This window comes from Heterocephalus glaber, unplaced genomic scaffold, assembly GCF_053883595.1.
Source record: "Heterocephalus glaber isolate CG9 unplaced genomic scaffold, H.glaber_assembly_v1.0 deba00001572, whole genome shotgun sequence".
NCBI lineage: Eukaryota > Metazoa > Chordata > Mammalia > Rodentia > Bathyergidae > Heterocephalus > Heterocephalus glaber.
In genome coordinates, this window is record NW_028258357.1 from 1100051 (window position 1) to 1114667 (window position 14617).

The 14617-nt window shown below is 33.3% G+C and overlaps 1 protein-coding gene across 35 annotated transcripts in view; it reads right to left on the reverse strand.

Annotated features, from left to right (window-relative positions):
• Window positions 1-14617, reverse strand: part of Ppfia2 (PPFI scaffold protein A2) — a 482684-nt gene that overhangs the window by 190142 nt on the left and 277925 nt on the right. For all 35 annotated transcript variants that reach the window (XR_015443500.1, XM_087192543.1, XM_087192527.1 and 32 more), the window contains one exon: window positions 7151-7252. Coding sequence is in view for 33 of the 35 variants with exons in the window: in XM_087192543.1 (XP_087048669.1) it covers window positions 7151-7252 (102 nt within the window). In the remaining 2 variants the exon portion in view is untranslated. The remainder of the gene's footprint in view (window positions 1-7150; window positions 7253-14617) is intronic.

The following is a 14617-nucleotide window of genomic DNA, read 5'->3' on the forward strand; positions in this document are numbered from 1 at the left end:
ATCAGAACATCCCAGCCGATTCTTCTGAATATTATGTAGCAAAGAAAGACCATTCCCACTATTCCCTTTCTGGTTCACAAAATATATGAACATAGTAAAATATTGTTTGTTTCATTAAGTTTTAGGACAATTTGCTATGATGTAATGGATATCAGAAAAATCTCCCTAAAAGCCCTATCTGCAACCACTTATCTGGGTAACAGTACCAAAGACAAGAGAACGTCAGCATTTCTTTGATATTGGCTCTGGGCTAGGACTGATTCTTTGGCACCCATTATAGAAGAGAGTTTCAATAATCTCATGGACAAAAGCACAGAATTCCTGTTATAGATTTCAACCTACTTCCTTGACCCCCACATCATTTGCTAAACGGGCATAAAAGAGACCCTGGTTTCAAGGACAGCAGTTGTTCATTAACTTGACAAAATAGGCTTTTTAAGAGTAAGTTTGATAGAGTTATTAAAGCCATTAAATGGCCAACTTCCTAGCTATAGCCATAAAACTTGAGCCCTTGTGATGATATCTGTGGAGAGTGTAAAGAAAAAGTGATTCACTTTTTTTTCTTTTTTGTTCTAAGAATTATAGTTTTACTGTTGGATAGGTACATGTCAGTAAAACTGTTTAAAATTATAATGCAAAAAGGTCATTAGGAAAGTTCGACTGTAGTGGACATTTGCCACTTTTGGCTTCTTAAAAATATTTTGGATATACCCTTCAGATTTGATAGTTGCTCAAACTGAATCCAACCATTCCAATATAGAATACAAGAAATCATTTATGCTATGACAACCAATAACAAATGCTGGCGGGGCTGTGGGGAAAGAGGAACCCTGCTCCACTGCTGGTGGGAATGTAGACTGGTACAACCACTGTGGAAATCAGTATGGAGATACCTCAAAGAACTAGGACTGGAAGTCCCATTTGATCCAGCTATTCCCCTGCTGGCTATCTTCCCCAAAGAATTAAAAGAATCATACCACAGTGATATATGTGTGCCCATGTTCATAGCAGCACAGTTTGTGATAGCTAAAACTTGGAAACAGACCAAATGCCCATCAACTGGAGACTGAAGAAAGAAAATGTGGGTTTTTTTAATATAAAATGGAGTACTACTCAGCCATAAAAAATGAGAAATTGGAGACATTTATAGCTAAGTGGATGCACATTGAGGAGATACTCTTAAGTGAAATAAATAGGACACACATGAATAAATACCGAATAGTTTCTCTGGGGTGAGAAACTGAAAGTGTAAATAAGGACTAAATGTATAATAGGTAATGTGAAATAGGAAGAAAGGGGGCAAAGGGGAAGGAAGTGGGAGGGCTAGGGGAAAGGATAGAAGGGAATGGGATTAATATGAGAAAATGGAAAAATAGGAACAAAATCTTTGTAAATAGGTAGGAATGGAGGGGGTGAAGGGAGGGCTGTGCAAGGGTGAAAAATAAGAAACAAGAGAGACTATGTAAAGGTGCAAATTCCAAATGATGAATGTCATTATACTGTATACCTAAAATGTACCAATGATTAGAATGAATAATCGATAATGTAAAATAGGAAGAAAAGGTCCAAAGGGGTAGGGGTAGTGGGAGGGGCAGGGGAAAGGAAAGAAGGGAAAGGAAAAATGCTGAGAAATGGAAAAGATGGAAATAAAGACTTTGTAAATAGGGAAGGGTGGAGGGCGTGAAGGGAGGGCTAGGAATGGGGAAAAAATAAGAACCAAGATGCATTATGTAAAGGTTCAATTCCCAATGAGAAATGTAATTGTGTTGTATACCTACAATGTACCAATAAAAGAATTTAATTAAAAAAAAAAAAAGAAAAGAAAAAAGAAATCATTTATGCTATGACAACCACTAGGTGGCAGAAATGAGTCAATCAACAAGAACCACCCTTATGGGGCTGAGCTGGAATAGAGAAGGCAACATGCAGGGCTGGGGTACTACTATTTTGTCATCATGGGTAGCAAGAGATGCTCCATGTTTCTAGGAGTAAGACTGTGAGAAGAAATTACAAGGTTAAGAAATATAGAAATTATACATGGAAAGTTACTGTAGAGATTTGTTATATGCCTTAATGTCTTTTTTTATTAAAACAGCTGAGCTATACTCTGTTTTGTGCAATTATGAGCTCTTATGTAGATAATAATGAAAACTAAATATGTTATTATTAATATAAACAGACTCCATAAGAAGTGAGAAATTTAACTTATCCTTAATATTCCTCAATGCTTCCAATGATAATCTATGTACTACATGCTTAATACTTGTACGAATTAATGATAAACACAAATTTTTAGACTACATAGTGTGGCCCTAGTGTTCTCATCCAGCATGATCTACGGGTTTTAAAGTTCTAAGACGGTAGGGAGAATTTCGGTTCTCTGAATAGCACCACGGGCATATGTACTTTACAAGGCCACAAAAAGAGTCAAGAAGAAAGTAGTTGGTCCATTTTTATGAAAGATTGGTATGACATGAAAGTGTTTACCTCTTTCAACACAAGAAATTCTGGGAAATTCTTATTACAAGAAAAAAAGGATCCAAAATTGGATCTGATGGCCTCAAGATTTGTGTGCTTGCAGGGGGCCTTGCTGCTATATAGAATGATGAGGTTGAATATGGAAAATTCAGGCTAACTAAGGATATTCAAAAGGCAAAACTGCCTACTTATGTGGTATGTGTCTTACTTGTAACAAAATGAGTTCCACGATCCCAAAATGCAGACCATGATGGAAGCCCTATTGATGTAAAGATTATAGGCACCATTTGCTGCCACTTGTTCTATGTTGGTTTTACTACAAAGCACAACAGTCAGATGCAGAAGGCCTTTTCTTCTCACCACTACAGATCCACCAAATTGGCAAGAAGATGATGTAAATCTGGACCTAAGAGATGCAGACAAATGACTTGGAAAGAAACAAATTATTAAACAAATTATTTCCATACATCTTTGATAGAAAGGTCTTGACAATCTATTTTCTTCATGATATCTTTTTTGAAAAGTAGAAGTACTGAAGAAGTCCAACTTGGAATTGGAAAACCTCATACAGTTTTGTGGTGATGGAAATATTTCTGTGAAAGCTTCTGGAAATGAGCCAGTTGTTAAAGTTCAACAAGTCAATGGATAGGAACTGCCAAACTAAGAATTTGTCTAAAATTCAGATTTTAATCATAAGAAATGAAAAGTCTATTATTAAAAAATTCAGGTAAATGGATGTAAATACTAAGAGGAGCAATTAATCTAATAATTGTACACCTTTAATGTGAGTCACAACATTAGTCTAATATTTAAAACTGATCCAGAAGGTGTTGATGACACTCTCTTTGATAGCATCAGAAGATGGCAGTCACCATGGAAATGGCCATCAGTCCTATGTTAGAATTCCTTTCAAAGCACCATGGACTATATATGTACACACACTTATTATGTGTTCATGTGCCCACACACAGAAGCATGGCCCATCCTATATAATCATCAGGAATTTAAAGTTTTGGATTGTGTCTGGCCAAATCAAATACCTTGGATAATCTAGATCTGTCTTTTACTATGGTCCTGCAAGAATTTCCCAAACTACACACCTTCCTATTAGATGTGAATTCAGCATAACTTTGTGTGCAAGTATTTTCAGTAACAAATATCATTCAACTAGAAATACACTGTGTCTTGGAAATTAGTTTGCCTATTTTAGTATGATAACATAGCACAATATTAACACCTGAAAGTGAAAAACTTTAAATTGCTTGCTTTCATGCCTATCCCATGCACCATCATCACTTTCAAATATTGTTTAAAATTGATGTTTTGTGTATAGATGCTTGATTATAACATTGAAATAGCTGTTGAGAGGGTATATGTCCTATCTTTTTCCTTCTCGCATTGTACTTAGCTTAGGCCTTTCATAAATAAATACACAGGCATACATATGCATACACATTTAGTATGCTTATCTGCATACACCTATTAGCGTCTACTTGTTTGAATTAGGTTGTATTTTTTACTCATTGAGGAACAATGCTTAGAGGCAATTACTAATTTGTGTGTATATAGATTTGTCAAGAATAGAAGTTTTCCTCTCTAATAGCAAGTGCCTGATTCCATCTGAACACTTTTAAGATGACTCTTCTGGCTCAGAAGTAAGGGCATGGTAAGAACGTTTCCAGTGCAATTAAGGCTTTCTCTTAGTTTATGACCTATGAGATTGAATCATAGTTTATTGTTTATAAATGGTCTTAAGATTGGCTCTCAAATGCATAGCTTCTTTTTCAAAGTCATATAATGCTTATAGTTTTGGGGGGTTTTTTTTTGGTACCGGGGATCAAACTTGGGACCTTGCGTTTGCAAGGCAAATGGCGGAACCACTGAGCTAAATCCTTGGCCCTAATAGTTATAGTTTTAAATATTATCAATAACTTATGCCATATTTTAAAATCCTCAGCCACAAAAACATTTAAATAGCTCCAAAAATAAAAAAATATTCTCTATTCTGATACTGACAGTATTAACTACATTAATATTCTCAATTTTTCTTCATCTTTTAATTAATCTATACAATTTTACCAAAATATGGTAAGTTTTACTGATCAACTTGAGTATGTTGAAATAAATCAGGAATATATTATTTTCTATAAATATAAATTGCCTAATTATTGACACAGAAGTTTTAGAAATAATGTTATTTCACAACTTATATTTATTTCATGTTTTATATATTAATGAAGTTTGTTTTCTATTCTCAATATTTTGAATATTATAACATTTTAATTTATCTATCAACTGTTCTATTTTTTCTACATTTCTATCACTATGGGAATAGTAAACAATAAAGCTTACTTTTTTTTTTTTTTTTTGGTACTGGGGATCAAACTCAGGTCCTTACACTTGCAACACAGGCGGCAGAACCACTGAGCTAAATCCCCAGTCCTGTTTCTATAAATATCTACTGTAATTTTTGAAATGTCTGTTTTTGTATAAACATGAATAATATTAGGATGGCTTAAGAGCACCTCTAGAAATTACATTGATTTAGTTCATTCATTTGTATTTTTGAGCTGGGGATCAAGTATTTCTGTAGTGAGAAAAATGATACATAGCCACAACTTTCAGCTCTGACATCAAAATAAATACATTACTTTCACATGACTGGTAACTACTGAACTACAGAAATTTAAACAAATGCCACTCTTCTCTGAACATCATCAATCACTTTGTATCAAATCTGATTTGTGGGTGAAATAGGTATATGATTTCTAAATGCATAGCCTATGGTTAAACTCAGAATCACAATCACTAGGTGTGCCATAAGCCATGTGGCTTTGGCAGGTCACTTAGTACCTTAATTGCCCCAATAGTGACATTAGAATGACAACTGGAGTGAGGATATAGTGAGAAAAACATTTAGAAAAATATTTGGCACTTAATAATGCTAGCTACAGTATTTTCATTATTATTACTCTACGTATTAAATGAATTTCATTCAACTCCCACTTAAGTATCATGATTATCTCCACCATTTTATAAATGAAATAAACTGAAAAAATGTCAGTTAACCCAGTAGAATTCACACAATAAAGAGCAGAGAAAGAATTTGAAAGATAAAGACATCTAAATCTAGAGCCTGTGCTTAGACAATGAAGTCATCAGCAGGATAAGTAAAGAGCTATAGAAAAAAAATAATAAACAAAGGAGAGATATATACAGAGCTAATAAAAGTGTCTGATGCATTTTACATATGTGAATTCATTGAAGATAGATAGATAGACAGATAGATAGATAGATAGATAGATAGATAGACAGACAGACAGATGTGTTTTCCTCCATTCTCAGTTTCCTGCTCCTATTTTTACATTTGGCTGTAGTGAATTGCATCAAATCTAAAGTATTAAAATATAAAATAAGGGCAGAATAAATTTCATGGCAGAAATAAACTTCAAATTTGTATGAAAATACAATGTTAAGTTAAAAATCAAAAGTGGGAAATATACAGAAAGGGAGAGAGAAACAAAAGTAATTTCATCTGACACCTTATAACATGGTCTAAACTACCTTGTAATCTGTAATTTGAGGGAATCTATGTGACTGGTTCATCGAAGTCCCAATGAACACCAGTTCACACACATATGATTGAATTCTCTCTACCACACCATAAGACCCTAATAAATGAAGGCATAAATTAAATTCGATCATATAACCATTATGCATGCAATTCCTACTCTCATTAGAGGCATAAGCTCACATTTCATGGAGCTATAGTCTATATTACTCTCTAAAACCAAACATGAGATGAATAGGCCACTAACTATGCTTTATTTTCTCAGCATTAATTTCTTAAACTATGATACTTAAAATACTTTCAACTGCTTAATATTTAAATGAGATTTCTATCTACACAAAAGTGGTTTCTACTTTTCTTTACTAAATTACTCAGTTATGAGTAATGTAATTTATGTATTTTATGAAATTTCTAAGCTAGAAAATATAACAACTTTGATTAAGTTCTGAACACTAATGTTGCAGAACATATCATGAGATTGATAAGATATATGAGTTTTCAAAAGTAGAATGTACCAACTTCTATGAAATTAGGTTTCATATAAACAGAATGCATATCAAAACTCAAAGTCTTCTTTAGTGGCCTTCTAAAATTTAAATGGTAGGTCGCTTTCAATTGGCAGAGATCTGTTCCAGTGGTTTTCCATTTTTAGCACTTTCTCTTTCCTTTTTAAATAAACTCTACTGGAATGAGATGACCAAATCCTCATAGAACTCCATCATCTAAACTCTCAGTCCTCTCCCAAGTCTCCTTCTTTGTCCATTTGTAGCCTCTGAGGTATTGCTCTTCCTCCAACAGCCATTTGAAAGTTTGAAACCCATTATTGAAATGCATTCCTTCTTTTTAAAGTCCAATAAAGGCCAGAAGGAACTAGGATATTTTCTAAGGCAACACAGTGATTTAGTAGCCAAGACTAAAATTTAGATTTCCTGTCATTTAGAGTTCTATAGTATGTCCTTCTTTTTCAAAGTAACTTTGAGTCGATATCTGCTTAAAGTATTCCTGAAGTTTCTAAGTGCTTATATTTTTACATGAATATTGGATATAAGGCACTGAAGTATGCATAGAATTAATTCCAAGAGTAGACTACTTTATACTTACTCTTGTGTTGTTTCTTTCAGCCTTGAGTTCAGAAATTTCTTCTTCTTTTTCCAGAAGTTGTTCCCTGCAGGCATTTAATTCTTTTGTCAGTGCAGCAAATTCCTGGAAGAAGGATGAAAATACTTGAAGACATGTTCAAGATATAACAATATAATTCCAGTGTGGAGAACAAAAGGCAAAATATGAATTTTGAATGAAAATAATGAGAAGAAAATGACCTAGTTAGCTGGCCAATATATATTACTATTATTGAAGTAAATTGATTACATTGTTCAAAAAAATGCTAATTCATGATCATATATATTTTATTACAATAAGCTGCTTAGATGGGTGTATAAAATATTTTTCAAAGACACCATATACTTCATGTTGTATTTAAAATTTATATAACAACTTATTACTAGAATAATTACAATTTGGCTAATTTTGTGAATAGATTTAAAAAAAACAACTCATACTTTGATTCCTCTACAGAAATGTTCAGACAGAGTATAATAGAACATTAAAACAAGAATACAAGTCTGACAAATGAGCTTAGAGATTAAGAAGTGTATTTGTTAACAAGATGAAGAAAGACAATTGAGCTGCCTTACATAATAATGAATATATCAAAGATTTGATAACATTATGTAAGATTTTCTTATTACTGTGTGCATTGCTCAGTCTTTCTGAAGGTAAGCTCCATGTGCACAGGGACTTTGATTTGGTTATTGCTTCACCTCCAGTATCTATGGCATAGTGAGTGTCCAAATAACATTTATTTTTAATAAGTGAAAGTTGGTCATATTGTAACCAACAAAAGGGGGGGTTGGGATTTCTGGATTAATCCTATCTTCACGTGGTTAATAACACTGTGAAGAAATCTTCAGTGGCTTCCTTTCTAAAAACGATATGAGAAATCATGTGATTATGAATAATTTTACCATTAAGTGATGAATTTAGGTACAAAAAGATTATATTTAATAAGATCAAGAATTCTAATTTAACTATTCTGGCCCTCTAAATTATACACAAATATTGTTTATTTTTAAAAAAGAATTGTACATATATACAGATCATCTTAAATCCTTTAGAATGTCTTGAGTGGTGAAAGTAATGCTTATCAAATATATAAGTACATAGGAAACTTCGTTCTAGGTTGAGAAGGCACTCCCAGGAAAGAAAAAGGAAAAGGCAAGGCAGGAAAGGAAACAGGTTTTGTTCCTTCAACTGCATGGACGCAAACTCTAAAGTTAAAGTAAGTGAATGTGATGATCCTGCAGAACTGGGAAAGGTTTAAGATTTATATTTTCATTTGCTTCAAATTATTATTTTGCTGAGTTTCTCTGAATGACATCAACCCTCTGGGTACTTCAAAGACCTTAGAGTACATTCTAAGGCTTAGAATCTAACTGAAGGAGTTCACTGTTACATGCTGGCGGGGATCACATATATTTTCTCCCCTGATTGCTCCAGTTTAATTGTTAATACTTTCTGAGCATATTATTTAAGAGGAGAATGGAAATAAGAAAGAAGTACAAAGCAGTAAATCTCTCTGTAAAAAATGAAACTTCATATATTGCATAACTTTCACACAGAAGTGATATATAGTCTAAATTTTATATTATTAACCTACAAACATAAAAATAATCCTATATTCATCTATTATAAGAGTGACTAAGATATAACATGATCAAATTTTTATGCTTAGCAGTGATTCTAAGTTTTAAGGTTAATCTTAAGTTTATTAACTTCCTAGCAAATTTCAGGAAACATTCTCATATTCCATGTTTTATCTTGCTCTTTAAATTCTTGGTAAAGAAGTCTCATTCTTATTTGATGGCTGAGGAAAATAAATTATTAACATGTAAGTCTAAATTTAAAAAGCTCACATGTTATCAGAAATGAGTCAGTTCTGAGCAGAGATCTTTAAACTGCCAATTTAGTGTTTTTCTTGTATTTCATTTATTTCACTTTGAACCTTACTTGTCCTGCTTCTTTTAGATACTAGTTGGGTTTTTTTTTGGTGTTTTTTTTTTTTGGTACCAGGGATCCAACTCAGGATCTTGCACTTGCTTGCAAGGCAGGTGGCAGTGCCACTGAGCTAAATCCCTGGCCCTGATACTAGCTTTTTAAACAAATTCATTTCTTAAAGTACCAGCCTGCTTTTGTTAATGTCCCATAATAACTCATGGTGTTTTATAACAATTAAACTATGTGTTTAATTTCTCAAACACTATGATTCTTTAAGGCAATGCTATTTCATTCATTTTTACATCCTCAGGTCTTAGAATAAATTCCTATTATAGATGAATTATACCTTTGACCTTAATATCAAAATAATTTAAAAAGATATTACTTAATTTTCCTTGTTTCTCTAAGTGACAGCATTATAATTTATATATTATAAAACATATATGATGGACTCTTTATAATTTTTGTTTTTGTTTGAATCCAAAACGCACACTATCATATTCTACACAGTACTTCTCTCTCAGGTTTTATTACATTTATGTGAAGTGATGGAGAACTGCCTTGAAACTGCCAAATTAAACACAGTGTTCAGAAAATTGTCTCTGATCCTGGTAGTTTCATCAAACCAGTATGTGGTATGCCTCTCAGCTGGGAACAAGCTAACACTAGTGCTGAAGCTCATGACTCTGAAAGCCCAATGTTTGTGCTGACTGCAGAGACAGTAGTGAAAGAAAACTACTGTACCTGAAAGAAGGCGAATGAGGAGAAAGCAATAATAAAAATATTTTCTATTACTTAGTGCTTAGCTTAGTAATTTAGTTTAACATTTTCTAAATGTATAGACCACATTGGCCTTATTCTTTCTCAAAGTAAAAATACATGTTTAATCCACATGCTATTTCTCTAGTCTAGCTAGCATTTCTCAAAACCATGTTCTTAAGACAATATTTCAACAAAATTCTCCCTTTCCCTCCAAAAAAATTCATAGCCAAATAGATCTCAGAAAAAATGTATGCTTTTTATTTTGATCTTGGAAATTTATAAATGGGTATGAGAATATGTAAAATTCTGTGGAAAGTTGCTTTTGTTGCCAAGAATTGGGAACAACCTAGATTGGTGTATAAGGAAATGAAGGAATTAATATAGTAACTACACATGATGGAATATTGTATAAGGAACCAGATAAATAGGTTAGATATTTATATAGAAAAACAGAAAGATACTATTTGAAAGATATTATTCTGAGCAAATAGGTAAGAAAAAATGTAACATGTAACACAGTATCATCAGAAGTTGAAATAATGGTGAATGATGTTAGAAAAAAGATAATTTGTACTTCACTTGTCTAAAATGAAAGAGCCCATAGGAAAACCTAAGATTGCTTTGAATCACTGAAACAAAAGAAGTACAACAATTACTAGTCAAACATACGTTCATCAACTTTTCAGACCAGTAATTTTTTCTTTAACCATAGCTAGCCAAATTCTTACTTTCCCCAAGGAACAAAATTATTTTCTCTACTCTATATTTTTTCTTGGAATTTGAAAGAGTGGTTAGGATCTAGAAAACACAGTACCATAAAACAACCTCGGACCAAAGGGGTGGTGCCTTGCTCCTCCTTAGTATGTAGTCATGCATAATAAGCATGCACAACCCTAAAAACACTCACTGCACGTGGCACACTCTTCTAAGCATTGGGAGAAAGACATTTAGAAAAGAAATTAAAGACACTGCTGTTGGTGTGCTTATATTCATTTAGCCATCCAATGCTCAAACTACTTTCCTCTGGAATAAACATTTTCTAGCCACATTAAATCCTTCTCTGAATTAAGTCATGATGTGGAGCACTGGGTCCTTTAAAAAAGAGAGAAAAATAAAATACCTTTTTCCTGTTAATATCTTTTAAAATTTTTGATGGTATCATTTCTTAAATACCAACACAAATCTATTTTTTGTGTGCTTCCACTTTTAAATTACAGATATCTTAATTTATATAAAATCCAAGTTCCCCTATTTCAGCAAAGTTCTCAGTGTTACCTTTTCTCCCAATGATGTGCCCCATTTTTCTCATAAACTATCATTTTTGGGCATTTGTTTTATGCTAGGGACATTTTCAGAACTTGACATATGTTGTATCATTTATTCATAAAGACAGCCTTATTATTCCCAGACCACCGGAGAGGATATTAAAGAAAGAGATTGGATAAAGTTATTCCAGCAAGGCCCATCTTGGTACAGTATCAGTGATGATACCCACATCCCCACATCTGTCTGTCAGATCCCAGAAAAAATGTTACCCTGGGTTGTGTCTTAACCGTGGTATCAACCTTGTGTGTTGACTTCTGACCCAAAGAGAAACCTGACTCATCCATAATTCAAGTATCTGAGCTGTTAAAAACTCAACTGATAGCCTTTAGGTCAATGGGTTGCTCTTAATCTATTGAATGCAAACAGGCTTCTCTTGTTTTGGTCCCTGCATGTTGTTCCCAAAGTGAAAAGTACATTGGCTAAATAAATAAATAAATAAATAAATAAATAAATAAATAAATAAAAGTACATTGGCAAAGTAGAGAGTCAGTTTTTATTCCCACTTACACTATGTAACAGAAATATGGACAGGCGAAGACAGAGCATACAGATTCCAAATTTTCTCTGCCTTCCTTCCTCTTCTCCTCAATTCAAACCTCTTTTGACTTGGCAGGTAATTGCATCCTATCAGGCTTCAGTGCTAGGTGCAGCACATTCCACTCTTATCCACAGTCTTCTTTAAGTACATTCTGATATTTAATACTACACATAGAAGGACTAAAAGAGACTTTAGCATTCCCTGGTTCATTTTATATGTGTGCTTATTTGAGGAGGCATAATTGGGATAAAAATATTTCCTAAATATTTCAAAGGCTTTGATTTAATACATGGATCCATACCCCAGGAAGGCAGGTCACCAGAAGCTGCATGACAAGAAGGAAGTTTACCCTTTCAATTTCAATTGAATGACACCTGGCAGTCCCCAGAGAAACATCTGGCAATCCATTCATTTTTGATGGCAGTTTTATCACTCTTTACCTTTCAATTAAACCTGAAATCTCTAATTATTTAATGAACCAACAATAACTTTATATCTGCAATCATATATCTGAATGAGCCAAATAATCACTGGCTAGTGCAAAGCAGTTTTAGAGGTAGGAGAAGAAATAAAGGGTGAGTTAGAATTCAGCTTCATTAACCACCATCAACATCCTCACCAACCATAAAAAAGCATCTTTTAAATTTATTCTTCAACCATTTGTGCAAATCAAAAATAGCTCCTAGTAAAGCATATTGTATCCAAGCATGTTGATTTGACCACCTAGTATTTAAAGTAGACAAATTAACTCCCGCACAAACACTTTTTAAAATAATGACTTCCCTAGTCTATGCCTCCCATTTACTATATTTTGGCATTTCCTCTTTTGGATATTGAAAGCTCTTCTAGCAATTCTATTTGTTATACTCAGTGGAAAGCATTGAATTTAAAATATTTTTTTGGATATAATTGCACATAAATTTATACATATAAAGGCACATTCCCTTTCTAAAGCACAGGACCCAATTTCCAGAAACATTAGTGATAGAAAAATTATATTAGATAAAAAGAAAGCAACACAAAGATTTAATATATTAATAAAATTTTATATATATATACACATCTGTAAATTAGCCATTAAAATTTACATAAGCATTTAGAAATTTATTTCAGAATTTATTTAGTTTGGAATGAAAACTGTGTTTGTTTCATATAAATTAGCACCCCTCATCACATCAATTTCTGTACATATAAGGTGGTGGACTTTTTTGCATTATTATGTTACATAATCAAATGCAGTGTTAATGACCTCTGTTTTTATAATTGCCTTCTAGACTCACATAAGTCCAGGGAAATCTGTCATCCAAAATTACTATGTGAAATGACCGTGTCTCATGGTCAGCCCTGGGCAAGACAGCTTGAAGGTAAAGCTGCTTGTATGACTAATACAATTTGACAGGCGCTACTGGACTCAGAATTTCCACAGAACTGGTTGAGTAAGGCTTTTCCGGTTAAAATGAAAGTGAGATTTAAGCTCCATGCAAATTATCCCTTGTGCTTCCTTTTTTATTTATACATATTATAATTACAGAACTTTTTATCTTTTCTCTAAAACTGAAAAATAAATTAGGTCCCTGCATCATGATGAGCTGGGGTATGCAAGCCTATTTAAAATCTAAAATGCCACAGAAACCATTTTATGGTATGTGTGTACATGGGTACTTGGTAACTTCTGTTTTCAAAACCTAATCAAGGAAATGAGAATCTGGCAAAAATAGATGTCTGTTGAAATAAAACCTTGGGTTGTCAGGAAGCCTTATACAATCTAACTATCAAGCCGTGTTCCGTCTATGAATCATTTACTGGGTGGTCTGCAGATGTGTCTGTTTTGCATCTTATTTCACTCTGCATTTTAAGCTCTAATTTGTAAATATGTGTGTAGATCTGCCCCAGGTATGTAATGATCCATGATAACAGCCCGTTAGGGACAATTCAGCTTGGTGATAAATCTTAGGGGGACAGGCAGCATCATCATGATTGCTTGGAAACGTTGAGAGGAAAGGAAGATTTTTGGCAGCTCCAAATCAGCTACTATGCCTCCACTCTAGGGGAGTCTTCTAGGGGTCTTAGGGACTTTTGTCTTCATGTATTGGTTTGTCTAAAATATCATATTTTTTACATTTTAAAAGGTATTCAATACATGATATGTACTCAGTTATTTTTAAGCCATATATGGCTGTTCCACATTTTGACCTTTTTCCAGGACCAAGTTTTCAAATTTAGGGAAATGTAATATTTCATTGGGTGCTTAAGGGTGTAAAAAAGTCATGCATTTTTAAAAATTCATGGTAACTGAAATATACCTGAGAATAACATGCTTGACCCCTACTTACATAAATCTCATTGTAACTTGTTTTTCTTTTTTCTTTTAGAGCCCTAAATAACAACCCTAATTATAAAACAAAGACAGCAGATTATCCTCAGGAGTAATCATAAAGGAGAGAGAGTTCCAGTATAGTATTCATGGACTAGCATAATAGAAATGATGGACATTACTGTGATACATAGAAAATATTTGATACATCATTAGAGGAAAAGTTTATTGTACCCTTTTGTTCCTTTGTAATTAGTAAGTTCTCACTGATCAAATAATTAAACTATTATTACCCCAAACACATCAAATAATACTCTATAATATAAATGTCTACAAAGATAAAAAGCTATCAAGAAATTCTGTGAGTATCATAAAACTGTTCTTAAAAGCAAACCACCTTGAACACATGTTTCTGACTTTATCTTCTATTATTCTCTTTGCTCCTCTCTAATTGGATCAATTGCCACTATCCCAGGGCTCACAGAGCCCTCCAATACTGCCTGGTGTCTGAAACAAAATGACAGCATAAAAGATATCTGAGGATTTCTCAATGAATCACTGTATGGGCTATGAG